Raw genomic sequence first — 27,143 nt, forward strand, 5'->3', positions numbered from 1 at the left:
ACCAGTGGTATCAGTTGTGTCTCATGTATCGGCCCTACCTAGGGTGGGCTTGGCGCTTGACTCTGATTGGCTAGGATCACAGAATCCTGGTGCTCGAGTCCGCACCCGGATTCTGCCGCTTATCTGACAACAATACCCCACTTCTGCCTTGTCGCCTAGACTAAGTCGAACCAGCGCTGGATAGCCACTAGATCCTCGCAGGCGGCTCGCTGGTGATTATAGGGACGGCTCTAGCGCGTACGGAGCTCAGGAGTCCGCTTAACGAAGTTGTCAACCCAGTTCTTGCCAACAGGGTTGCCACCACGCTCCTCCAATAGTTTATCAGCTATTACTCAAACGTCAAGCTTTATAGGCGCAAATCCTCGCGCAGACTCTTCAAGAATACGCTTAACTATAGCCTCCTCTTCTAGCTTATCTAGACGCTTCGATTTCGGCTCACAGTCGCGTTAAGGGCGCTTTCCAGCGCGTTGATTAGATAGAGTTCTTTATAGGACGTTGTAGATAGTAGCAGCACGGTTTACACTCTAAACACGTTGTAACTAAACGTTAAAAAGAGCAAGTTAAAGATCAGATTTAGAATATATTAATAGACGGTTGCGTTGTTAAGACATCACGCGTTATAGTGATGAAGTTGATGGGCTGGTGGGGCGTTAGCGACTCGCTTGGGTTAGCGACTCACTTGTGAACCACGTTATTCAGTGCTTCATATGTAAATTATTAACTATATCCTTTCTTAGCATGTATCTCCTAGACTTCGTACATTAGCTGTCCTATTCATATCTCACAGTACCCAAATTCTCGATGGCGGCACATATAGGGGCATGGCGTCTCCTACTTCTCAATACTAACCCTGAACCCGACATTCCTCTACTTCAAGTTCACTACCAATTACCCTACTCATTTAAATATTCACTAGTATTTAAATCCAAAATATAACAAGGTCTTCCGTTATATGTGCAATCATATCCGCAGCAGTAGCAGTTGGTAGTACATTGTCCTGCAAATTGCATTACTTGTTAGCTTAGAGTATATATAAGTGACTCGGTTTAGCAAAGGGTTCAAACTATCTATACTGCTTATTTAATAGTTTTCTATATATGCTCTAAAACTAGCTCCTGTAAAGGCGTAAGAAGATGCTCGTAGGCCTGTACGCACTATAAAGTTATTACGTAAGAAGAGAAGAGAGTAATAAACCAACCTCTTCACGGGATAGCTGTAAGCACTAAGATGTTTCAATACAGTACTAACTATATATAGTTTAGATGCTATAATGCTATTGGCACCTGTCATATGCATAGACCATTCTTAATATAACCTACAACTCAAGCGGCTAAGAATCTAGTGTCTAGCTTAGTGCTTACTAAAGCCGCGTAATCTCTAGCCTAATGTAAGGGGCTGCGCTCCGGGGAGCAATCGCGAGGTATACAAGAGGTTGTATTCGATAGAGAGCTATAGAGTCTACTTGCGTGGTGTTTATTTACTTGTCGGAGAAAGGTTGCACCGAGTGTCTGAGCGCGTCGTCTGGGCGCCGCTCAGGCCTCGCACAGATGCCGGGTTGCAGAGTAAGACCTGGCGTCTGCTGCTTGACCGAGATTCCATCGAGGAGCTATCCAAAGGGCGTTCAGCCCGTTACACCTAATCGTGTAAGGGCTATAAAGATGTCAAGGGCGATGGTTAATCTACCTACAAATACATTGTTTCTTTACCTACCACTAAGCACGCTAAGTAGAAGTCTACATCGTATTGACAATAAGGCTTAGTTTTCGACTGGTAGAAGGGGCGACAAGCTATTATACCATAAAGCTGAACCAGATTCCACGTAAAACAGTCTTGTTTAAACAATATACTCAAAATTTTGCCGAGGATCTATAGAAATAGGTTACTACTATGCATACGAGTAGAATCTTAAGGTCAGATAACCATACTCGGTTACACCTTATAGCTGTAGGACAGAGCTGTGCTACTGATAGAAAACTTGCAATCACCCTGCATTATGCTCTTCTCAATCAGTGATCGAACAAAGAAAACTCTCTTTCACGTAGGTTTGACCTCAATCACATTTTCAATACCTGGTCCAAAAACAAGTATCCAGCGATGATGTTGGTCACTTGACGCATTCTACAGGATTTCCGCGTGATCTATAAATTCTGTAAGCTACTGAAGGTATCAAAACGCAGGATTAGATCTTGTCTAGTATGCTATCAAGCTACTGCAAATAAACGTAAGAAGCTAAAATATCACTCCGAGTATTCGGATTACATCACGGTTGACAAATCGATGTTTCTCTATGTTTAAGCTCTATCACTTGTATTACTTATCATTTTGTACGGTATTGCTGCCGATTTTCAAACATGCTCACGTCATTCGTAGATTCTCAGTGGGTAATAGGTGCGTGATCGATCGTCCGCCAAGGCACCATACCAAAACAGGATAAGATGCCTCAATCGTTTCATTCTGGAACCACACTGCTAGAAAGGCAGACTGATGCATGAACCTTGTCCAAGATCAAATACAAATCGCCTCTACGATTGTTTAATCACAGAAATGAAAAAAGGGCTGCGATGCAGAGTACGCCTGGCAACGCCTGACCATGCGTGCTGCAGGCCAGCTAAATTGGCCTCGTTTAATCCTCAGGTTTTCTGACGTCTCAAAACTTGTCAGTGCTCATGTTTGAGATCGCAGCAAGTGTTTCAAGTGAAAGACAGTGGATTTTTGGTTGGCCTGTCAACTCAAGTTTGGCGGTTCTTTGACTTGCGTGCCCTGGCTCTAAGATCGGCCGCAACAAGCTGTTCTGCCCGCCACTCATGCAGCAGCTGATTCCCAAAACCTCATTCCAAGTTTCCTTGACATGTATAGCATAGTGTGCCCCGCTCATTCGGGGATGGAAGTTCATGCTGCTTGGGCGGCTAAACGGCTTCTTTCACACGAGTGCGCGCAACAATGCTCGTTTTGAGGGCTTGACTCCGCGATCCGGTGGATCCGTCAGGATCACAGGTTTTGGATGTGCATGATGCACTGCCATGACTGCCTCAGGAGGGGCCACCCTGATAGCGGTCACTCGACGTACGGCAAAATAGCATGAATGATGGTGTTCCTCAGCTGCATAAAGAGAGCAAAGACTCCTCTACCTTTTTGCTTCTCAAGCCAGTCTTCCAGGTCATTCTTCACATCTCCATTTGTCTTCTCTTTCCCGCTGTGCGGATTACTTTCTCTTTACAACACTTTCCAACACACCAAGCAGTTATTTTATATCTTAAACACCCAAACTTCACCAAAATGCAGTTCTCCATCACCGCCGTTCTCTTTGGCCTTGTTGCCCTCTCTGCCGCTGCCATTACCGATGTTGAAGGCGTCCGCAACACCCCCCGCGCCGAGATCGACACTCGCCAGGCAGCCAACGGCGCATGCTGTATCCCCAACAAATCTCTGAAGCAGGATGGCTGCACGGTCGACGGATCCGCTGGCAAGTGTGTTCCTGGAGGCCCAGCTGCATGTAAGTAGAGAAAAGGCATAGAGGGTGCTCCCTCTGTCAAACAATGAGCCAATACTGACACGCCATTTACTAGGCAGCGGTGCTCTGAACTGTGTTGCAACCAGCCAATTGGTGTGCGACAATGCGGTCAAGGAGCGCTCCGGCGTTCTGTGCCGCTTCAAGGCGGCCGATGGCAAAATCCAGGACGGTGCCAAACAGATTACCAGTCTGTCCCAGGCAAAGGTCAACTAAATGGAAAGATGTTAATAGGAGTCAAATGAGGTCTGGAGTCGACCTGTAAATTCTTTCAGCATGTTTCAGTTCATACACAATACCACAATAACTTGCCAAGATTCTTTCATGTTACGACATGTGTCAAATGACAGCCGTGACAAAAGCTTCTTCAAGCCGTTTCATTTGGGCTTTATTTTTTGCTTCAATATATTTACAGGTCAGCCACTGAGTCAAGAAGAGAGGAAATATATGGATCCTGTAGACAGCCGCTTTCCCTTGGGCGCTTGAGCCTTTTGTGTCCGATAACATGGTGCGAGGCTTGTGTCTTTTCTCTGGCCTCAATACCTTGAATGGGTTATCTAAACTCTCAGCCTCGTCCCCGCAATTGCATTCGGGCCCTGATCGTTGATGGGTATTTGTGACGTAACGAATTCACAAACTGACAGATATCTCTCTATAGTTCGAGGCTCTTATGGGGTTCTTCTACCCCAAATGGGTGTTGTGAAGTTCAACCGACAGCTTAATGGTGACCTTGCTAGCATCTTACTTATAAGTAGCAAACTTTTGCCACCCGTAGCTAAGCTATGGAATGTAAAGTTATCCCACATGCCAACTATACTCAAGCCATTAGGCTTGAAGGATATGTCACGAAGTACTGGAGTATCTGCAGATATATGCTTTATGTATTCACCTTAAGGCAGTTTAGAGACTGCTTTTTGATCCTTGCATATCCTGCAGAAAATGTTTCCAGATCCCTTGCACCCTTTATTCTCGTGTTAAACTCAGCTGGCTTGCTTATACGTCTTCCATATCATACCATCCGGCAATGTCTTCCATTGCAAGTTGGCGTCAAGTAACTGTTCCATCTTGTTCCACTCGGCCTTGATTGTTTCAACTCTACCAGAATCTCTTGGTACAATGTTTGCTGGGAATGGCTTTGGCACGACGAGTAATCCCTCCGTGAGATTGCTTGGATCAGGCACTATGTCTTTGCCATTCTTATCGACGACCTTTCTAAAATTGAAGGCCCAGAGTAATCGAGATATGGCAAGGAACAGGGACCTCTCGCTGATGTGCATACCTTGACATAGACGCCGACCAGCGCCAAAAACAAAATGATCGCGCTTTGAAGCATCGGGGTTGTTTGCAGCTTCAGCTGCTGTCTGGTAATCATCAATGTACCGAGCAGGATCAAAGCGATGCGGATCTGGATGACGTTCGGGGTCCATGTGTACAGCCCAGACATTCCACATGGCACCTGCCCCCTTCGGAATTTTGAAGCCCATGTATTCGTCATCTCGAATGACAGCATGTGGGACTCCAAGGATATCTGTTGGCATCCAGCGCATGCTCTCTTTGACACAACCACGGATATATGGTAGATTTGGCGCATCCTCCAGAGTAGGGAAACAATCACCACATACTCGGTCAAGCTCTTCCTGGGCAGCCTTGACCACCTCTGGGAAAAGTACCATGGCTTGGATGACTGTATTATGTCAACAAAGATATCGATCTCTAACATTGACTTCAAAGATACTCACAGCCTATGAGCGTTGAGGCAGTAGTATCGGAACCCGCCTCTAGCAGTGATCCGCTTGTATAGCAGGCAAGTTCATCAGAAAAGCCTATCTCGTCTTGGGCTCTCACCAAGTCAACACAGAAACATGGCTTGGCAGTGCCATTTTTGATAGCTTTCTTCACATTCATCCAGTGTCCCAAATAGAGTTCCTTTTCCTTCTTGTGCAGTTCTTTTGCATACCGTCTCATGGGAACAGCCCAGTCCGGTAGCTTCCGGATCAGAGGGAACACGTCAAAAAGAGCGGCTGTCTGAGAGCCAAGTACTTCGGAAAATTTCTCAAATCCCTCAAATTCTGTCAGCAATTACGTTATTTCAAATATGGCAAACTCACGTGGAAAAGCTGCTTCAGCTTTGGGTCATCGATACTTGTTGTGCGAAAGCCAAAGATCATCTGCGTCGTCAGAGAATTGGTGTAGCGCCGGACGTGGTCAATAAACAGGTCGGGTTTGTCCAGAAATCCCATGAGCATCGCCTTATTCTCTAGGTCTTGGTACGGTACGTATGTTCGCGCAGCCTTGATGTTCAAGTTGTTGTGGACAACCTTGCGGATCATGCGCCAAGTATCACCATACTCCTGACAATATGTAAGCTGTCAATCTAAGCAGCCATTCCTGGTGCCTGCCTCACCATTAGTAGCATTCGGTTACCTCCACTCATAATCTGACCCAAGTACATATCCGGACGGGAAGAGTAGATGTTACTTCTCTTATCGAGCAAGTCTTTTATCGCTTGGTCCGTGGACAGCACAACCATGACTTTGGTTCCAAGGATTAGAGAATACACTGGTCCGTATTCTTCAGCCCATTTCTGGAATTGCAAATGTCCCTTCTCCTTGGGCATCAAATGGAGGTTGCCAATTAACGGTAATGTTGTTGGTCCTGGAGGATAGTCTGTCGGTCTTCGTCCAATCCTGCTGAGTCGATACAGTACCAAAGCTATCATGGTTGCCAGTGCTAAATGCATTGGAACAGACATTTTGGTCGAGGCGTCGATTTTTTCGATGTCAGACTATTTTGATGCGTGCAGTGCAAACAGTATGCATTTATAGCTCCTGGTAAGGGATTCTCCATAGTACCGCGGAGCCCGACTTAGTAACATGGTGCGAATTACTATCTTACCTTTCCACGCTGTGGAATGCGTCGAGCTAATGCATGCTGCATAGAATTCAAACTACCCTCCGGCACAATAACCCGAAATCTCATAAACGACCCAATTACACATCACACTTCCCAGAAGTGGCAGGGCAAGGGAGTCTGATCGCAGCTCCCGAGCCTGGGGTGTTCTCAACCCCCATGCAAGATATGATGGCCTGATAAGAATACATTATCCAGCGGGCATAACATGGCTCGTCAAAGCCCAATTAAATCTAGCTCACTACCCCGCGATCCTTCATCTGATGCAGTAATATCCTAACAAAGTCACGATCTGCACTCAATGTCTAGGGTATGAAAGGACAAGAGAAAACCCTTGCTCGGACGCGTCTGTTGCCTTGCTCAACAAGTCTCGTTGAGCAAAGTGGTCATGAATCATACTCCACCATACCCTGTCCTATTGCTCCTGGGCAACATTTCCTACATTGAATTGCTCAACAGGCGCTTCGGATTTTTCTCTACATCGCCATCACTTTATATATCGATATGCATAATATCTAGAAAGAGGCCAAAATCTCGTTACGTAGCCATTAACTCTTTAATGCCGAGAAAAGTATTGGTATTTGTGAGACTTCCTGGGTTTTCTTCTTACCTAACGGTATATCATGCTTTTGGTGCGTAAAATCTCAACCTGCTCTCTGAATCATATTTCTACTCTAATCCTTTGAGCGTTTCCTGTATACAATTCTCGTACCCATGCCAGCTCCATGACCCCTCGTTACCATATGCATAGTGGACATGGGTATGCATCTCTTCGCTGGGCATTCCCAGTAGCTTGACAGCATCATTCTGTTCTTGGTCGGTCGAGTTGTAAATGACAAGAGATGCAGCAAGCACATCTATGTGCGTCTCAGAAGCCTCGTGGGGCACGCGCGAGACTTTTGTAGCATTGTGACAACGAACCTTTTGATGATTTTCCCATTGCTGAAATCCTCCCCCCCAACGTAGCTTTCCAGCTTGTTGAACTCGAACAACTCCAAGGCATACAAGTCACCGACCGGGTAGCGGGTTTGTTACTATTGGTGGCGGCGCATCAGCCAGGAGTCAGACGGGCCAGCGCAGTGTGTAGCTTGCCTCGACAAACATTATCACGGACAACGAAAGCGAGGAGAAGATCATCCAGGAGGGCCAAATTAGTGCTCCAGGTGCAAAGGGCTGGACCACATGAACAAGGAAGGTATACGATTGGAGTATCAAAGCAGATTAGTGTCACGTGTGAAGATCGTAAAGGCAGTCAAATTAGCGTGCCGTGTAATGTTATTGTATGATCAGTGATATCTCTCGTAATAAAGTAGCCCCAACATGTGGAGCCTGCCTCTCCCAGCCATTAGTATTAGACTAATATAATGGATGTATTCTGAACAAAAGCGCTAACAACATGATATGTCGAGTACAAATAGTGTTCCAACATTAGAATCGACATGATCATAAAGGACCGCCCGACAAGCGTTCAAAGAAGTGCTATATGAAATGAAGAAATTGCGTGGGAAATATGATATGATCATTTCACAGCAATCTCCTACGGTATGTTAACAAAGTGGGCAGTGAAGCCCCATCCTCCCTTGCATCCTCGACATGTCTTCAGTACCATTAACCCCATCGGCTGTCCTCACTTTGTCCAGACATGTCCTGTGCCATAGATGCCTGCAAGCAAATAAGACAAGACTTTCTCCCTTTTGCTCTTCTTCTTGCCCATCGTCCAGCACATTGGCCTGGCTCGGTCGCTTGCCCTTTCGTTTTCCACTTGTTTCATGGTCATGGCCCGCTTCCGCTCTGCTCTTGGCTCTTTCCTCCTCACGCTTCTCCCAGGTCTCCCACACTCCCGGGCCAGCCCCGGGGCCCCAAGCCCTCTTTTTGCACTCTTCGCACACCTGGCCCCTTGGTGTCCAGCCTCGCTTTCTCAGCTCAGTAATCTCGTGGACATGCTCGAAGCTCTCTTTATCTAGGAAACGGTTTGCGAGACCTAGGATGGTTTCTTCAAAGGTGTAGGCGGCAAAGATTTCCGATAAGACGGAACGGAGATCGGAAAGAGAAGGCGAGTAGGTGCGCGCTGCGCGCGTGAGAAAACAGCGCAAGATGCGGAGAAAAGAGGGATTGGACTGCGGTTTCGATTGGGTATGGTACAGGGGCGGCCTGCGAATAGATGCCTCTGTGACTGGGCCTGTCTGATTAGACTTCTTCTCTAGTGGAATGGTGGTTGATGTTAAAAGTGCAGAGAATGTCTGCTGGATTGTAGAGCGGAGGGTCGAGACAATGCGCGCAGTGTCAACAGTGTCGGCTTGGCTGGTATTTGACGAAGAAACGGAAGCGTCATGCTCGGTAACAGCACCAGAAGTGTCTCTGATGAGGCGCACAGAGGTATCAACAAGATCAAGCCATAGCAGCTCATCCAAGGCGAGCTCCTCTTCTCGCACCTCACCATAGACAGATTTCCGCCGGTCAATATTGGACTCTGGTGTCCGCTCTGACATCCTTGTCTGTCCTTGGCACAACCATATGCCGACCTTGATGTATTTTTGAATATTGTCAAGGAGATCGTGTATTGCCTCTTCGGTATTTGCCACATCAGGTGTCTCTGCAGCGCCACTTATGAGGCCTGTCAGGGCAGTGTCAAGCGTACCCAAATGCTTCACCAAGCGATCCATGGCTCCTTTTACAATGCCATCGCGCGCCATGAGTATGATTGCAGCATCAATGACGCCGCTCTTTTCCAGCGCTGGAAGGACAGGTTCCAGCTCAAGGTCACCTGATTTTAACAAGCTGACAAAGTCCGCGACATGTGCACTATTGTAGGTACACATAAGTTGTACATATCTTTCGATGAATCCTGGGGGGAGAGCTTCGTTGATGGGCCTAGTGCCACCGGTATGTATCCGCTCTGGTTCGATGAGAGCTTCAAGAAAGTGATATTGTGCATCATTGTCCTCTCTCACAGCGTTCAAGACGGGCTCGAGGAGATCTGGTGCATATTGCTTCAGGGTTGTCGCCGTCTGCGCAGCGTCCACGCTAGCAAGATCAGCAGCTCGATTGAGAATCACCCTCTTCACCTCGTTGACCTGCTTTTTGGTAAGGCCTTTGTTGGGGCGCATAGTATCAGTGATACATGCAAATACCGAGTCCTCGTCGTCCTTGTCGTCAAGATATGTTTCGAGAAGCTTATCGTATTGCTGTGCGCCGCGGTAGACAGATTTCAAGACACGATGGAATCCAGCCTTCTCAAACAGCGGAACAAGGTTTTGTGGATTTGGAGGATGGTAGATGGATAGCAAATACTCAACAGAGAGCTGGCAGTCTTCTTTCAAAGCCTCTGTAGGATAGTTACACAGACCGACAAGGACCTGGTGTAGCGAGGATCCTGGAAGCATGATGTGCTGTGGGTACTTGGGGAGATTTCTGGCGACAAACATGTAGAAATAGACAATATCTGCCGGATCAAAGTTATCCGTGTTCATGATACCGAAAAGGTAGTTGATGATGGACTGTCGGGTTGGGGTGAGGATAGCGCCATTCTTGGTGCCGTTGACCTGTGTTCCATTGGGCATATCTTGTTCTCCGTTCAAAAAGCTGTCCTCGAAAGCTTCATTGAGCATACTCATGAAACTTGACGCGTCAAAGTCTAGGACAAGTTGCAGGTAAGGAAAGGGTGGTTCAGGGCTGTTGTCGGTTTGTGTAGTGATGACTTTGCCAGAACCAGGTGGCCATTGCAAATTCTTCCCAGAGAACAAGAACCTGTACATGTCCTTCTTGGCACTGTAAGCCTGGTCATCATCCATGAATGCGCCTCCGGGATAGACGCGGCCTGTGAAGGTGTACGCGAGGTAGGGGAAAATCTTATTAGCTGCGGTAAGATAGATATTCTCCGTCTCATCGACATCAAAATCCACCAGCTTGATGAGCTCCAAGATGTGGATGAGAGGCGTGATGTAATCACCAATCGCATTGGTCCAGACGTATATGAGCGCGTCGTACAAAACATACTGCTGGCAAAGCGTAGTGACCTGGTTGAGGTCCATGGTATCGGTACTGAGTCGACATATCATCTCCTCAAGCCGGGTCGAACGGTTCTCCGACGCGTAGAAGGTGATGAGATCCTTGAGAACATTGGGGGGTATGGAATCAATCTCTTCATCTTGTATATATGGTTCAAGGGTTTCGAAGAAGGCTCGCGCTGCAGACGCCTCCTCGTAAGCGTCGTAGACTTGTTCAAAGAGAAAGTCAAGCTCTTGCATGCTAAGCAATCCCGCGAATACCACCTCGGCCAGCTCTTTCAATCGGCGCTCTCTTGCTTCCTCGTCAGCATCATCATTTTGTGAGAGTGAGTATTTGATAGACGCGGTAATCATCTCAAGCAGCTTGGGCTGCACCAAGGCATGGCGTGCGTCATCATCTTCAGGCAATCCAACGGTAATTTTGTCTGCATCACCAACATAGTATGAAGTTGCAAGACCGAGGGCAGCAATGTAATCGCCATCTTCCATCAGCGCGACTAAACGATCTGCCCAGTTTGAAAGAGTACCAATAGAACAGTCATTGAAGCCTAGAAGAAACATGCGGCCCTTGTACACTCTAAAACTCATGTAGAAGGCATCTGCCACAACACCATGCATCGACGTGTCGTCTTCGTTGAGCTGCTCAACGACGGGTTTGAGCTGACGCGAGAAGAGGTCCGAGTGGTAAATGTGCTTTTGCAAGAGATCAAAAGAGTCGGTCACGCGCAGTGTGTTGTCTTCAAGAATCATCAGGCGCTGGCTGATGGTTAAGACACCAAGCACCGATCTGCTTAGCCACTGAACAGCAACGATGGACTCTTCCGCCTTCCAACGGCTTCGGGGCTTGAAATGAAGCTCCGGTGGCTTGTCTTTCTCCAAAGACGCAGCTGTGTCCGAGTGGACATCAAGCACAGTCAAGACGTTGGACCAGCAATACACAAGCTTGGTTTTGGAGACTGCGTTGTTGGACCCACTTGAAGTCTTCAACTTGACAGCTGGGAACCAGGCGAGACATCCGCTGAGGGCACTATGGGCTGCAACATCCTTTGGGCGAGGGGCTTTGTGCTGTGTTTGTGCGATGGGTGTTGTTGATACAATCACTAGCAGATAGGGTGTCAAGAGAGCCGTCAGTCCCATGTCGTCGGTGGGCTGCTCCACGTTTCCCAGAGGAAGTGGAGCAAAGGCGAGCACCGAGCTTGGCTTTCGCGGCTTTTCCAGCGATTTAGGCGACAGTGGGTATCTTCCCAAAATTCGAGTCGTCTTGACTGTCCGGCCCAAGGCTCCGAAGCCTCGGGTTGCCAGATGGGAGAAGGCCATGCCGGCATCATCAGCGGAGACCAATGCTGTGTGGCGCGTGCCCAAAAAGCCCAAATGTAGGATTGCCACGCCAGATACGTGGCCGTCCAACTTTCCATCTTCCATGCTTGCCCTCTCCAGTGGCGGGATGTGCAGAAAGGGCCTTGCTGGTTTCGCCAACTCCCATGTGAAGATGTGGCCAGTTGCATGGCCACCAGCGATGGTTGTGTGGTCAGCAGAAATAGCCAGGGCGGTGAGGGAGCCACATTCTATAGCCTTTGTGCCGGGCCCAATGATGGACTTGAGTACTTGCTGGTAGTCGAAGATGAGGATCAAGCCTTTCGAGGTGCCTATTGCGAGGGACACGGCAACGTTGAGGCAGGTTGGTCGACCAAAGTTGCGCCTGCCAACCTCTGAGAAGACGTGCGTGGTGATTTTCCGAAGCTTGGTCCAGCGAACCACGTCCCAAGGCGCGTGGGAGGTTTCGGACACATCATCAGATGACTGTTGAAAGATGAAGTGGCCAGACTGAGAGGAGTGGCGCGAATGGGGCGACAGGAAACCCGGCGACTGAAGGCGCGTGCCCAGCGGGGAGGGGGATAGGCGCGAGGAGAAGCGGCGCTCAAAGGGCTGCAAAGACGTGGGGCGGTGGGCTCGGAGCGAGCTATGCGACACAGGCACACTGCTGGTGGGCGAAGATATGGCTGATCCCTGGACGGATGGGGTGTCGTCGGGAATGTCTGTTGAGGGCGGGCTGTCGTCGTTGAGCATGCCCGGCGTGATTGTATCGCTCTGCCTCGTTTTCGCAAACGTCAAGTCGTCGGGAGTGGTGTCGACCGACTGGGCTCCGTCTGTGTCGCTGGCCTCGGCTTCTTCATGTTGGTCTCCAGCGCCGGGCCTGGCGACTGCACTCTCGCCAACACGGCGGTCGTGCTCGGGCGAAGCATGGGCTGCGCGTCGCGTGACGTCTATCGCATCGTGTCCATGGTGGCTGCGAGCGCTGGAGTGGCTCTCTCCCGAATCTGAGCTCATGAGGCTCGTTGTGCACGCAGCATTGCTTCAGGCAATCATCGGACGGCGGCGCTTGTTCTCGGGATCGTGGAGTGTGCGGGCGTCGGGATGGGCGTGCGCGGGGATGGCGTGCGACACGGAGGCTGGAGGCTGGCTGGGCGGAGGGGCGGAGGGGCGCAATTGGGGGGTTGGTGACGCTGGGATGGGCGCGGATGGGCGTGTCTGGGTGAGCCGAAGGGCTCGTCTGCTGCCAAGCGATGGATGCTGGCACTCGCGCTGTCGCTGTCGCTCTTGCTCTCAGGCCCGGCGTGGCTTCCTTTCCCTAGTCTTCGCCGGCCGCAGCTGCCGCAGCGTTGGCCCAGGGTCCAAGCTCCTGCAAGACGTCACCCGTCTTGGGCCGACTGAAGTTTGCCCACCCCAACGCCATCCACGCCCACACGCCACCCCGCCATGCCCTCGATAGGACCAGCCCTGCCTCCGCATCTCGCCAAGCGCAGCCGCGACGGCGGCGGCGATGGTAGTGATAACGACGACAAGCACCGCGCATCCAGCCCAGAGTCGACCGACAAGCGCCGAAGAGTCGCGGGCCCCGTTGCAGGGCCCTCGTTGCCGCCACCACCACGCAGCCCTTCGCCATCGAGCAGTGCAGAAAGCGACGTCGGCCCCGCCCCGCCGCCTGCCTCCAAACCAGCCCGAGTTATAGGGCCTGCGCCGCCGCCTGCGCCCCTCAGCGAACAGCCGGCGCACCCTCCCAAAGACGACGACGACGACGACTCCTCGGATAGCAGCGACGATGACTTTGGGCCCGCGCCCCCGCCAGCCGGAGGCGCGCAATCAGACTTCGACATGGCCTCAGCAGCGTCTGCCTTTGATGCAGAGCCTCGGTTTGCAGAAGCCCCCAAGGCCGCGCAACGCGACGAATGGATGACTATGCCGCCCACGCAGGATGACCTTGCTGCGCGCATGGACCCCTCCAAGATGCGCGCACGAAAATTCAACACGGGCAAGAGTGCGGGAAGCACGGGGGGGATGAGCAGCGCGTGGACCGAAACGCCAGAGCAGAAGCTCAAGCGCCTGCAAGACGAGGCTCTGGGCATTAGCGCGCCCACCAATCCCACACCGGGTGCTTCAGAGCCCAAGCGCAGCAAAGAAGAAGAGCGGCGCGCCCGCAAGATGCGCGAGAAGATTGATGCGAGCAGAGGAAAGAGCCTTGTTGAGCAGCACCAAGAAAAGGGCTCTGGCAAAGATTTGGAAGACGACCCCAGCAAGCGCGCATTCGACTATAACAAGGACATGGCTGTTAGTGGCACCACGACTCACAAGCAGCGGAGAGACATGTTGGCCAAGTCCAAAGGCTTCAGTGACCGCTTTTCAAGTGGCAGCTATCTATAGCCTCAAACACTCTCCTTCGTGTCGTCAAGCCGAGCCAGCCAGCTCTACAGCTCTAACCACGTATTCTAGCCCCGGTCTCTCGTCCTCCATGGACCTCTTCAAGCTTTCCGTCGCAGCATCCATTCTTCTGACTAGTTCCTGTGTCGCCTCGTCTGTGCGTGTAATGAGAAATGCATCTTTGATGCTGATTTCCACGCGCCTCAAGCCTCTCAACTCGAGTAGCCACGCCCGAGTCGCCTGTGCTGCCGTGCCATGCAAAAGACCCTTTCTCATCGACCACGTATACTCTAGACGCAACGACCGTACAGCGTGCCTCTGTTCTTCGCTCAACTGGCCAAGCCATTGGCTCATGCGCGTCCCAGAATCAAACCAAATGGTGTTGAGCGTAAAAGGCAGCAGTCTGCACTCTGCATACGTCTGCTTGCAGGCAAGGATAACGGACAAGTGCTTTTGCGCTACATGTCGTTGTTTGCTGCGCTTCATCCTTGCCAATGCGTCTGGCTGCTTCATGAAATAGCTATACTTTGAAGAAAAGTAGGTCCTGTAGTCACAGTGGCTCCACGCCGACTCGGGCATCGTGATTGTGTGCATGTAGATTTCCTGTCGTAGTTCGGCTGGGAGGCGTAGTAGTGGGGAACATGATTGGTTGCGGGTGGTGCTGTAGTCTGGTCACAACGCTATCTCTCGGAGAAGATTCGATACTTACATTTTGGACATGGTTTGATTTTTGATTGTGACTATAGCCGAGTATACAGTGCCATGTTATGATGGCTTCATGTGAATAACATGCACGCTATGTTGCAATGACGGCTGCCTGGAATGCGGGGTTAGATCATTACTAAATAATCTGACTTTCTGGCAAGGTTCAACTAAGCTAGCTTTTTGGGTTACTTGTACTGAACACTACCACACAACTAGATACCAGTACTTAGAGTCTCAACCCTTGCTCTAGCCAAGCAGGCTTTGCCAACACCATACTTGAGTAAAGTAGCATTTCCAAGCGAAGAGTACGTCTATTGACCCCCTTGTAATCCATTCCACTACACATGATTAGCCCATTTGCAAGCTGCCACCTCCATTTCCTCATCTATTCCCATGGCTCTTCTTTTTTTTGTTGATACACTTGAAACAGTGGCTGCAAAAGCATACAATCAATAGGCGCCATATCGTGAAGAGCAAATCACCAACAATATTGGCCATCCTAGTACTTGACAAGATCAAGCTGAACCTTGCCGATCCCCCATCGCCCGATCTAGCATCTCTCTCTCTCCCCAGACCAACATCGATGACGCTCCAAAGCTAAAAAGGGTCACTTGCGCCCTCCCCAACGCGGTTAAACAGGATGCTTGCTTTAGCCACAATGACGCCCACTGTCCAACTATACTGCTGCGACCATGAACTCGGAAACAGCCTTTCTTCTTAAAAAGCCCTCTTACATGCGGTAGCTCGGAACCTACAATCTTTCTTCGCTTCCACGATCATAAACATGCCCCGACACGACGAGCGCTCGCCGCTCCTACAGCAAACATGGAGTGAACAAGGACATCCTTGCACGGTACGTTGGCCTTTTACGCATCCACACAACCAAAACATGCACTGATCTGACACAGCATCTCCGCATCCAAGACCTATCCTGCAACGAGAACCCGCGAGCATGGCCAAGAGCAAGCAAAATGGCAAATGTGGCCGTTATAGCCCTCATGTCAAGTATGTACATATATCCTACTCATCGGCCTCCTTTGTTAATTTGGCACTATTTACTAAGAAACGCATGATAGTTCTTAGTCCCCTCGTCTCATCCATGTTCACGCCCGGCATCGCCCAAATCGCACAAGACCTGCATTGCTCTCAGACTGCCGTCATTGGCACAACCACCGGCTTCGTCGTCATGTTGGGTTTCGGTCCGTTGATTCTCGCGCCCCTGTCTGAGACGTTTGGGCGGCGCAAAATCTACCTTGTGTGCTTCGCCATCTTCGCTCTGCTTCAGATTCCCGCTGCCCTCGCACCCAACATCGCCTTTCTCATCACCGTACGCAGCTTTGCGGGCTTCTTCGGGAGCGTAGGCATCGCGAATGGCGGCGGCACCATCAGCGATATGTTTTTGCCGAGTGAACGGGCAGGCGTCTTCGGTTGGTATCTTCTTGGGCCGCTCTTAGGCCCCACGCTAGGCCCTCTCGTTGGTGGAGTCATCGTGCAGCGGCTTGGATGGAGGTGGATCTTCTGGATCATGACGATTGTGTGCTGTGTCAATACCCTGGCTGGCTACTTCTTCCTGCGCGAAACCTACGCACCCGTCATTCTCAGCGGTAAAAAGGCAGAGCTCCAGGCGCAGACCCCCGAGTGGGATGACACAAAGTACTCGTTTGAAGGCGAGGATTCACGCCCGCTGAGTGAAAAGATTGCACAAGCTTTGAAGCGCCCTCCCAAGATCTTCGCCCAACCCATTGTCGCAGTCATGTCGGTATATCAAGCTCTCGTCTTCGGCACCACCTACAGCATCTACACAAACATGCAGCCCATCTACGGCGACGACTACGGCTTTTCGACGGAGAAGGTTGGCCTGCTCTACCTCGGGCCAGGCTGTGGCTTCTTATTCGCCGTCTGGTTTCTCGTGCCTCGCATCGACACAGTATACAAGTCGCTCACGGCCAAAAACTATGGAAAAGCAAGGCCGGAATTTCGCCTACCTCTGGCAAACATAGGCTCCGTCTTTATTCCCGTGTCGCTCTTCTGGTTTGCATGGGCTGTTGACAAGCATACGCACTGGCTTGCCTCACTGTCGGCGACCTTCTTCTACGGCGTCGGCCAGGTTATGATTCTGAATAGCACGCAGAATTATTTCATCGACAGCTTTGAAAAATACGCCGCAAGCGCCATAGCTGCTGGAACGGTATTCCGCAGCGTTATCGGAGGCGTTGTTCCCATCTTTGCCCCTGCCTTGTTTGAGAAACTAGGTTATGGATGGGGTATTAGTACTTTCGCCTTCGTCAGCTTGCTTCTTGCACCCGCTCCCGTTTTGTTCTACGTTTTTGGCGAGCAGCTGAGGAATAGATATCCTGTAAATTTGTAAGCATTCAAATGTGCTTCATAATGATAGACTCGACAGCGTCGCCACATTTTTGTACATTGCGAGACATGGCTGCATTTTGTAATACTTGTATCATTGTAGATTGCATGGTCATTGATGCTACCAATGGAAATATCAATCATCATCAACATCTTCATCTTCCCCGCGCTGCTCAAGCCACCTCAAAAGCATCCATATCCCCGGTAGGCAAGTCGGGAAGACCCACCGCACACCTGGCAGCATCAACCATGGCTTCTACAATCTCAGGTGGATAACTCCTCTTGAGTACCACCCTCACATACTCGCTTAACAAGTTCAACCCGACATCTCCAATCTGCTCGTCGGTCAATTTCTCATACTCCCCCTCCTTGAGGTTCATCCTATCCAGCCGCTGCTGTAATAGAATATTGTATACTCTGACCACACGCTCCGTGTTCTTCTTGTTAGAGCGGCTGTGGAAGTATTGGCTGCGCACGGATTCTGATTCGCGCGCCATGTCTACCCAAGCCATTTGCCGTTGCAGAATATGGGCCGCTTTATCAGTAGGGAAGATGGAAAACTTGTGTCGTAGTACATGCAAAGCGACCAACGAGCCAGCCAAGTCTTGAGTGTAGCTGAAACAGTGCATGATGAGTGAAGCTATGGCCCCACTATCAGCACCTGCGAGGCCCATCTTGAACCGATCGGCGTCGTAGCGGCTGCCGCTGAGCGCCCACCAAGCTGACATTTCCTTAAGGAGCTCGCGAGGCGTAGGTAGACCAGGGTCATGCCGCGTGGCGTGATCTCCAAGTGCTAGGCGGAGCGTTTTCCAGAGACAACGGAAACTAGCGCCATTCGGGAAGACGCCGGTACTGCCTTCTTGTGGGTTGGTGAGAGCTTTGTAGACCAGCCATGCTTCGCTATATGCTCCTTGGCGACACTTGTTATCCATGATGACGTTCATGATGGTGGCATTCGGCTCAATGCTTGTTTCCTTGAGCTGACGAACTAGGTATTCCACATGCTCCCATTGCAGGCTCTTGGCATGATGGTGCATGATGAGGGCAAACGTAGTGACATTGGCTGTGGGAACTCCCTGTGCAGTACGTGCATCCACACCGTTGACATTGATATGCTTGTTGACGCTCCTGGTTTGTACACCCGGAGGTGGGCGTCTCTCGCGTGCTTTGCAGGCCGCATCGATCATACGCCATCCTATGTTCTCTGCTTTTAGAATATTGGGTGTTTCTTTTGTGCGTATCAGGGCTCTGAGCAGCATGTTGAAGTGGAATGTTTCTGGCCGGTATCCTCTTTTCATCATCATGTCCAAAATCTGAGCAGCCGCCTCGGGTGTCTTCTCAACAACGGCCAACTTCATCCAGTCGCCGAATAGATGGCCATGATAGACTGGCGGAAGCACTGATATGGCGTGAAGCGCGATACTCGTCATCTTAGAAATGTCCGTGCCAAGGCGATAAAGCAAGTGCAGTCTCTTCAAAACTTGCTTCACTCGCTCGGTATTCCCACTAGCAGCCAGACAACCTGCCTTGACCATGTCTCGGAAGACTTGCTTTGAATAGGCGAGATTTCGTGCTTCCAAGAAACCCACTAGCCAAGCATCGTAGTCTTCGATTGTGCAACTGTTGCCTTTCTGATCCTTCATCTTGTCATAGATCTTTTTTGCTAGATGATGGTGTTCTTGAAGCCCCGAGCTTGTGTGAGCGCGGAATACAGTCATCATGACAGAAGTATCCCAAGCAGGATAGAGTTGAAATAGCCTGTCCATGATGTTCCTGCTGCGGTCTACATTCCCGGCGAGCGCGTGGAGTTTGGCTCCAATTTCCATATGCTCTGCCCTAGGGCTTTCTCGTCGGCTATGACCTGAGACATGGTCTTGTTCCCATTTGGCGATGGCGTCGCGTTCCCTACCACTAAGAAACACGCTTTCGAGATATCGGGCTCTCTGTCCAACAGTCGTGGCCGTTCGGACCTTCTCCATGTCGCGACAGAGCTGTTCCAAGTGTGCGGTGCGGTTACGGTTACTGAGCGACTTGACAGACTGCATACTCCATAGCAAATCCCACGCTCGTTCCGAAAGACGGTCTAACAAACGAGGATCGATTGCTTTCGCCAACAAATACGCCCGCCATAAGGGTGCCCGGAGACTATCATCGCGGCCGCCAGTGTCGTTGGCAAGGCGTAGAAGGCGGTTGAGTCGTGTCAGTGCATATCGCTGCGCAAAACAACCATCGTGCAACGCGATTAGAGCGTTTTGTGTGTCTATGAAGTCTCGAGGGATTGTGGCGCTAGGTGTGTCGCAAAGGGCTGCCTCGGGGGCTTTTTTATGCTCATTCGGCAGCGAAACCGATTTGTGCAATGTCGGGTCCCATTGCGCAATGTACGTCGGTATTTCTCGAGGAAATGTGCGTAAACAGCGGGACTGAAAGTACGGAGTGGAGTGGGTAAGGCATCGTGGTCGACAAAGCCTGAGCATCAGCCGGCGCAGTGGCAAATCCGCAAGCAAAAACAGATGACAACTCAATGTTGCCGCATTGAAAAACTATATGCTGTGAGCGCGACAGACATAAAGGTGCTGGTTCAGGTCTCTTCTCTGGAGTTGCCTCCAAATTTCCGACTGCGATAAACGGCGCTAGCGTTATCGATAGCAGCACGTGATGCATTCACTATCAGTAAAAATGGGCTTTGATATCACTACTGTTCTTGTGGATATCGTTTGAATAAATTACCTTTACTTGGAATGGCGTGCTTATATCTAATTATTATATGGTTGCGACTATTTTTCATCTACGCATAATGGTGAGACAACGCGTACCAGGCGCCCTAACTACTAAGGGGGTCGAATACAACCTCATCAAGCCTAGAAGTATACTAGGCTAAAACAGCCGACGACTGCTTCGTTGATTCGAAAACACGATGTGTTTTATTCATGTGACGTCTTTGTTCCATTTTTTGATCATGATTCATTTGCTTTGTTTTCGTTTTACAGAAATGAATTTCATTTGCTACATGCTACAAAACAAAGTTAAATCACAAAATACCTCACGTAGAGAGCCGAAACGTAAGGTTTCTACTTAGTCACTAAACCCAATCACAATTGATATGGTTCATCAGAATGATTGATCACCATCTAGAGTCCCAGTGGGTTACTTGCTGTTCCACTCCTGGTCGAGCCTCCAGAGAGACCAGGTACTCCGGGCCTACTGGCCATAGATGCCGTACCTCCTGCTCCACTTGTGCTCAGACCCAGAGGGTTTTTATGCGTCGACGATCGACTGCCTGTGGCACCAGTGATATCTTTGAGCGAATTACCGTACTCGCGGACCATGTCGCCCCATGTACGGGACGTATTTGCAATGCTACATGAGATCAGCCGAGCACTTGAATCATGATTACAACAGACTCACCTTGCCCCAGCGCCTCTGCCCGCCCCAGCAACGCCACTCCCTGCTGCTGTGACGACGGCACCAGCAGCATTGCCTATGCCAGTGGTAGCTGCGCCCACAGCACTGCCAATTCCAGATTGTGCGGCACTAAGGCCTTTGCTGAGCCAGCCTTGCTGTTGAGATTTTGGGATCTCTTTCTTCGCTGGCGCCGGGATAGGCTTCTTCTGTCCGACTGCTGTCGTGGGCTTCTTGGAAGCCACAGTAGAGACTGGCTTCTTGGGGGTTGTCGCCGCGGATTTCTTCTGCATGGCCGTGTTGATGGGTTTTTTGGGTGGCTGTACAGCCGGGGCTTTGACTGGCACCTTCTTTGCTGGAGCCTTCACAGGTGGCTTCTTCGCCGTGGATGTGACAGGCGTCTTCTTGGTGCCGATGGGTTGGGAGACCATGGTCGGATTTAGTTGTAGCTGTGTAGATGGAAATATAACTTGCTTGAGATCAGTCTGGAATAAGATCAAATGATGCACACAGCAAAGGGTATACAAGGGGCATGTCGTGTCTGTCGGTTGGGACCCCAAAAGTTGGCAGGTCTGGTCTCGAAGGCGGCGCGCATCTGTGGCGGGGATGATGTCAGGCACGGGAGGGTGGGGAGCGCTTTGCCTAAACCGATTTAAAGTTGCCTTAGCGCGATCAGCAGTCGAGACCCTGGATCCTTGTTTCGCATGTTAAACACTTGGAGGCTCGGACCTCTGACAGATGGCATCGCCATTCCATCCCCTTGCAGCAAATCGCCTCTTCGTTCTGTGTTCTTTCGCTTCTCCCCATTAGACTTGTTATCCTGTGTTGTAATTCTATCTCGTCGATAAGCCCGCTGACGCCCCGCAGTGCGGAGGTGTGAATGTAGACGAACGCTGACGCCCACTGCACGCGACTGCGCACATGAGCCGCATTCACCTCAAGCACTCCACTTAAAGCATCATAACAAAACTGTAAGTAAAGCTTCCAGTCATGATAGTCCAGCCTTTTCGCACCAACAGCGCGCCCGCTTCTTCACCTGCGCGACAATGTTGGACCGCGAGGCCGTTGTCAGGCTCAAGCGGTCGGTCAGCGAGGGTGACCATCTCATACCCATGGGCGAGGTCACTCCGCCCCGGCCGCTGGCAAAGAAGACGTCGACTTCGAAGACTCGCTCAGATCGCTCCTTCTCGTGGTCCAAACTAACCGATTCAATCAAAGGCAGAAGGGACTCATCTTCACGCTCGTCACGCTCCTCTCGCTCTTCGCGCTCTTCTCGCACACCTTCGATTGATAAACGCGAGATATCTGGCCCAATATTGGATACGAAAAGCCCACTCTGTCCGCCCACACCCAGATTAGGATTCACCACCGTTCTCTCGCCAACCCCGCTATCGAGTAAGCCGGTCGCGCAGTGGAGTTCGGACGCTTACAGGCCACTCTCCCTTACTCCCTCACCAAGGCATTCCTATTCTGCCTCAGACCCTACCAGTTACAATTTTCCAAGTAGCGTTCTGCTGCCCAATCGCCCGCCCGCGCCTTTGCCCATTGCTACAAGTTTCGAGAGTAGGAGTAGTACATTAGTTGAAAGTCCATTGGAGCGCATAGCGGAGTCGCCTTACGAGCGCCACGAAGACTTTTCAATTGGAGCTCTGGACATTGACAAAACGCACACATACTCGACAAGAATGGAACCGGCGCGTCTGCATCCGCCCATGGTGGGTGGCAGCAAAGGGCGTGCTATGCAACAAGCCAGGGATATGGAGGCACTGGTTGCCGAGAGAGCAAAGCGCGGTGGAGAAGAGCCACCACCCTATGACTTTTACGAGCTCATTGGCAAGGGTGCTTATGGTCGTGTGTACAAGGGGTGGGTATCTCGAGGTAACGTCGAGAACTTGCGCTAACATTACCAAGAAAGAGTCGCATCACCGGCGCCCTTGTTGCGATCAAGATTATTGAAATTGACAAGGTTGATTATGAGGAAATGACGCACAAGAATCTCCAGGATACCCTAAAGGAAATCGACATCCTGCAACAGCTCAGAGACAGTAAAGCAAGGCCCTATGTCAACATTATCGAGGAGGCGAGACCTGTCCACAACGAGCTATGGATTATCAGCGAATACGCCAGTGGTGGTAGCGTTAATACATTGATGAAGCCCACTGCCACGAGCAAAGATCCTGGTCCTGGACTGGCCGAGAAATTTATTATACCCATTGCTCGAGAGTTGGCCCAAGGTCTCAAATATATCCATGAGGCAGGTGTTTTGCATCGAGATCTGAAGTGTAAGTTCACCAACCTCAACTGTTGTAGCACTCTCTGACCGTATTGTAGCCAACAACGTTCTCATTCTTGAAGATGGCCGAGTGCAGTTGTGCGATTTTGGCGTTTCCAATACACTGGAGCCTGAGAGATCAAAGCGCTCCACCATTGTTGGTACACCTTTCTGGATGGCTCCCGAACTTCAGAAAGAGTGGGTCAAGGATGCTGATCCACACAGCTTGCTTAAGCCAAAGGAGATTTCATACGGTACCGAAGTGGACATTTGGGCGTACGGTTGTACTGTGTTCGAGATGGCTTGCGGCTTCCCACCTCACCACAAAATTGGGCACTTCGATCTGCCGACGGCTGGTGTTCCTATGCTCGAAGGAGACCGCTTCTCTCAAGAGTTGAAAGACTTTCTTGCTTTCGTCTTTCAACCCGAGCCGCGAGATCGCCCGACACCGGATCAAATTCTAGAGCATCCCTACCTGGCCGATACCACCAAGATGTATCCAACTGTGTCACTAGTTAAACTAGTTGAAGAATACTACGTCTGGGAACAGCAGGGTGGTACTCGACAGTCGCTGTTCAATCCATATGGTGCGCAGGCACCCGATCCCCTCGCCCCAGAAGCCGAGGACGACGACGATGATGACTGGTCTTTCAGTACGTCAGAAGAGTTTGAACAAGAGCATGCCACGCAATTCAGTGATCCTTTCGCTGGCGGAACAGCACAGCCCTTGGGAATGAGTATACCACCCTTGGCGGATATGGACCGTTTCGAGCAACTACAGGCTAGATTCAAGGAAGAATCCATTGTTAGAGGTCAGAAACGCCTGAACAAGCTCTTTGACACGAACACGACGCCCTACCGGTACAGTGCAATCGATGGGCCTGATCCTTCAAATGGCCGGCCACCCTCGGACCTGGTTTTGCGAGATTTCAACCCTGGAGCGCCCAATCGCGAGACGGTCATCGACCTGGACTTTTCAATGCCATCAGCAGACGAAGTGCCGAGTATTGATTTGGGCGAGGTGCCAACCATTCGAGCAAATCGCATGAAGAGCCTTTTAAGGGAATTGGAAGAAGAGGAACGCCGAGATGCTTTCAATGAAGAAGATGAAATGACTAAACGAGCAACAAAGGACTGGACATTTCCTAGTATGAACGACGACCCTAACCGAAAGACGATGGAGTGGTCGTTTCCGTCCCAGCCACCGAACCGAAAGACGATGGAGTGGTCATTTCCTGAGCAACCCCCCAATCGCAAGACGATGGAATGGTCTTTTCCAGCTCAGCCCCAGAAGCCGAACCGACGTACAGTGGAGTGGACGTTTGATGCTGCGATGGCGGAAGCCAACAATGAAGCTCCCAGGAACCGTGCATCAAACCGCATATCGCGTCGGCGCGAAACGAAGGAGTGGACCTTCCCTCGACAGATGGACGAAAATCGCAGAACTCAAGACTTTTCGTTTCCCATGAGTAGCCCCCAAGAGTCACAGCACAACAGACCTTCGTCGCCAAATTTGAATTCCAACTTCCGCCCAAGTCTACGAAACACCCAAGGCAACTCACTGGCGCCTATCGATGACTATCCCGAGATGATTAGCTCCGCTCCTGGATCGCCACTTCGTTCATCCATGATCGATTTAGACATGGCTATGGTGCAGGATTATCGTCCATCTACGTCGGGATCTGAGACGAACACGGCAGGAGCAGAGCGCATGAACGAGAATCCTTTCAACCTTGAAGACCAGGTGCAGCTCTCGCAGAACAATCACCGCGCGTCGTTCCACATGAAGTCGCAATCTGAGCCCAATCATGCAGTACCAGGCTTGTTGACACCCCAGCAGTACGACGAGCAGGGACACCCTACGAATCAAGACCCGCATCACCCAAGTCTGCACTTGCGTGGTGTAAGCTCAGCAAGTCAGGTGCAAGGCCAGTCCAAACCAGGCCAATACCACCGCAGTAACCAGAGGTCCCAGCAGATTTGGGATGGCTGGTCGCACAATATGGCGTACGGTGTCAGCAGCGACGACCAGTCTCCACCTATGAGCGTGACGACGGATACATCACTCGAAGAAGAAGACGTGGACGAGCTCTGGGAGGCATTTGAGCGACTAAATCTCGCACCACCACCACGAGGCTATCCCAATGGTCCGCTGCGTCCGCCTCGCCGAAACGACTCGGCGTCGACATCCCTGACATCGGCTACCTACGCACTCGACTCGGACACAGACGAGACGTATAACCCGTACTCTTCTTCATCTGAGTTTGACCATGACGCTCAGGCCCAGCAGCAGCAGCAGAGCGCGTACCGCAAGAGCACAACTGTCAGCGTAGGCCCCAACGGCAAGCCTCTGGTTGATTTCCCCGTTCCCCGTGGCCCAGACGTCGAGGCGTTATTGGGCGTAGGCATGGATCCGCGCATCATGCAGGACATGCTGCTCAAGAGCGCGATTGAGCTGCGCGATGGAACCAGGGCGGGCAGGGACTTGCTTCGTGCTATGCGCTTGCAGGATGTAGGTGGCGAAGGCGAGGCGGCGGATGAGGACGATGAGACGAGGAATAACACTGTGAGGTTGAGCCGCCAGTGATTGATTGATTGGTTGGTTGAATTAATGTGGGGCTGGACTGGCTTTGTATGATTACAACCAGGTTTGGCGTTTTTTTTTTGAAAAGAAAACCCTCGTGGCACGGGAATCAATGGGAGGCTGAGCATAGTATGGCGAAGTCTTTTAGCAAGATGGACCGAGTCAAATCATTGATTAAAGGGCTCGCAGTTCTTGTTTGTTTGTTTGTTTATTTACTTGTTTGTTTGTTTGTGCGTTCGTTCGTTCGGTATCCCTTCTCGGTTTTATTCATCATGTTCTATATCGACAAAGATTCTCTCTCATGATGCGAACTATTAGAAGCCACATATGTATATATAGGTATCAACCCCCCCGTCTATAATAAGACCAAACAAAACCAATCATAATAAACAAAACCAAACCCAGTCTAGATGCGTTCAAAACATGACGTAGATATTCTTTCTTTCTTTCTTTCTCCCACTATGGGCTACAAGGACATGGGGAGAGAAGAAGAAGAAGAAGCAAAACAGTTCCAAACAAAACATTTCCTTGTTCATTTCCGACCCGCATACCATGCTGATTGTGTATATATAGGTAAATGTGGGTGTAGATATACTACATCGAGCCATGATTGTATCTACAGTATTGATGTAGCCACACTGTTCCTCCAGAGATGAAAACAAAAGGTTTTGGAGGAAAAAGAGGTCAGATGGGGGGGGGGGGGATTGGGGGTTTTTTTTCTTGAGTGGGGGGTGAGAGCCAAGTTGCATTATTGCTCTCTTATGCAGGCAAACGTACATCATTTCTGTTCGTCTCTTTCCCGACTCCCATGATGAGAAAGCTGAAACGGTAAAAGAAGACGCCGAAATGCTGTGCTCCAAATAGGTACTAAGACTACTAAGCCGTATAATAACGCCGGGAGAGGAAGACACGGTCGCTTGCTTAATCGCTAGGATTGGACAAGTGGGGAAGACAATGAAACTCCTAGGAGGTGCGATGGTAAAAAACGATGGCGCACATAAAAAGTCCACGGGGTATGAGCATATTCGTAATGAAACGTAAGAACTGGGAATTGGATAAAAGATTTGGACGAGAGAGTGGTCGTGGCATCTACCGGTTTCCAGCTTCTAGCTGCCCTGGTGTCGGCTGCTGGGAAGCGCTCGCATTGTTGGAAGCGCCCCTGTTACGGGTGAACCAGCTCGAGAATCGGGGAGGGCTTCCCTGGCTGGAAGCGGGGGTTATACGTGATAGCCAACCAGAATTCTGCCCAGATTGGGCTGTGCCGTGTGATGCACCGCCGGGTGCGAAATGGCCGCCCCGGCTAGACCGACCCATGCGTCCAGAAGCACGTTGTGGCGGGACGTCGGAATTGATAATCACTACCCGAGATCGAGAGAAGGGGTTGGTCGAGGCCCAGACGGCCTGTGGTGACGTGGGAGCAGCGCCTGGACGGAGGCCAGTGGTAGGATCGACTTCACCTTCCGGGCGAGGCTTTGGAACATAGTAGTCGGCCTTGCAGAGCGGGCAGCAGGCGCGGCGACTTGTCAACCACGGGTCAACGCAACTAGCGTGGAAAGCATGACCGCAGGTCAGTCCTCTTACGTCTTCGTCATCCTCGAGGGTATCTATGCAAATGGCACACGTGTCGCCGGGCTCGGCCAGCAATTCTGGTGCAGTGGCAGTACGAATCGGGTCATCGTCATCGTCATCTGAGTCGTC

General features: G+C 50.7%; 8 protein-coding genes across 8 annotated transcripts; 4 read left to right on the forward strand and 4 right to left on the reverse strand.

The window, feature by feature from the left end:
- Nucleotides 1-3,276: 3,276 nt before the first annotated feature.
- SETTUDRAFT_161185 (uncharacterized protein) lies at nt 3,277-3,724 on the forward strand (the record flags this gene model as incomplete). Its single annotated transcript, XM_008027739.1, has 2 exons — nt 3,277-3,493; nt 3,567-3,724. 2 exons carry the CDS (start codon nt 3,277-3,279, stop codon nt 3,722-3,724), a joined length of 375 nt encoding a protein of 124 aa, XP_008025930.1.
- A 764-nt stretch (nt 3,725-4,488) lies between these two features.
- Nucleotides 4,489-6,260, reverse strand: SETTUDRAFT_161186 (uncharacterized protein; the record flags this gene model as incomplete). The annotated part of the gene is made up of 4 exons (XM_008027740.1): nt 4,489-5,192; nt 5,248-5,569; nt 5,617-5,859; nt 5,913-6,260. The coding sequence occupies 4 exons, from the start codon at nt 6,258-6,260 to the stop codon at nt 4,489-4,491; spliced, it is 1,617 nt and encodes a 538-aa protein (XP_008025931.1).
- An 827-nt stretch (nt 6,261-7,087) lies between these two features.
- SETTUDRAFT_47362 (uncharacterized protein) lies at nt 7,088-12,886 on the reverse strand (the record flags this gene model as incomplete). The annotated part of the gene is made up of 2 exons (XM_008027730.1): nt 8,103-12,886; nt 7,088-7,275 (listed from the first exon to the last, which is right to left on the reverse strand). Exons 1-2 carry the CDS (start codon nt 12,751-12,753, stop codon nt 7,088-7,090), a joined length of 4,839 nt encoding a protein of 1,612 aa, XP_008025921.1. The 5' UTR covers nt 12,754-12,886.
- Nucleotides 12,887-13,182: 296 nt separating this feature from the next.
- SETTUDRAFT_109985 (uncharacterized protein) lies at nt 13,183-14,124 on the forward strand (the record flags this gene model as incomplete). The annotated part of the gene is made up of 2 exons (XM_008027741.1): nt 13,183-13,337; nt 13,386-14,124. 2 exons carry the CDS (start codon nt 13,183-13,185, stop codon nt 14,122-14,124), a joined length of 894 nt encoding a protein of 297 aa, XP_008025932.1.
- Nucleotides 14,125-15,610: 1,486 nt separating this feature from the next.
- Nucleotides 15,611-17,194, forward strand: SETTUDRAFT_109778 (uncharacterized protein; the record flags this gene model as incomplete). Its single annotated transcript, XM_008027742.1, has 3 exons — nt 15,611-15,679; nt 15,735-15,831; nt 15,903-17,194. The coding sequence occupies 3 exons, from the start codon at nt 15,611-15,613 to the stop codon at nt 17,192-17,194; spliced, it is 1,458 nt and encodes a 485-aa protein (XP_008025933.1).
- Nucleotides 17,195-17,363: 169 nt separating this feature from the next.
- Nucleotides 17,364-19,641, reverse strand: SETTUDRAFT_177210 (uncharacterized protein; the record flags this gene model as incomplete). The annotated part of the gene is made up of 2 exons (XM_008027743.1): nt 17,364-19,495; nt 19,536-19,641. 2 exons carry the CDS (start codon nt 19,639-19,641, stop codon nt 17,364-17,366), a joined length of 2,238 nt encoding a protein of 745 aa, XP_008025934.1.
- A 528-nt stretch (nt 19,642-20,169) lies between these two features.
- Nucleotides 20,170-21,020, reverse strand: SETTUDRAFT_184541 (uncharacterized protein; the record flags this gene model as incomplete). The annotated part of the gene is made up of 2 exons (XM_008027744.1): nt 20,170-20,547; nt 20,596-21,020. 2 exons carry the CDS (start codon nt 21,018-21,020, stop codon nt 20,319-20,321), a joined length of 654 nt encoding a protein of 217 aa, XP_008025935.1. The 3' UTR covers nt 20,170-20,318.
- A 1,281-nt stretch (nt 21,021-22,301) lies between these two features.
- Nucleotides 22,302-25,795, forward strand: SETTUDRAFT_150749 (uncharacterized protein; the record flags this gene model as incomplete). Its single annotated transcript, XM_008027745.1, has 3 exons — nt 22,302-22,453; nt 22,501-22,871; nt 22,921-25,795. 3 exons carry the CDS (start codon nt 22,302-22,304, stop codon nt 25,446-25,448), a joined length of 3,051 nt encoding a protein of 1,016 aa, XP_008025936.1. The 3' UTR covers nt 25,449-25,795.
- Nucleotides 25,796-27,143: the final 1,348 nt, after the last annotated feature.

This window comes from Exserohilum turcica, assembly GCF_000359705.1.
Source record: "Exserohilum turcica Et28A unplaced genomic scaffold SETTUscaffold_20, whole genome shotgun sequence".
NCBI classification, from domain to species: domain Eukaryota; kingdom Fungi; phylum Ascomycota; class Dothideomycetes; order Pleosporales; family Pleosporaceae; genus Exserohilum; species Exserohilum turcicum.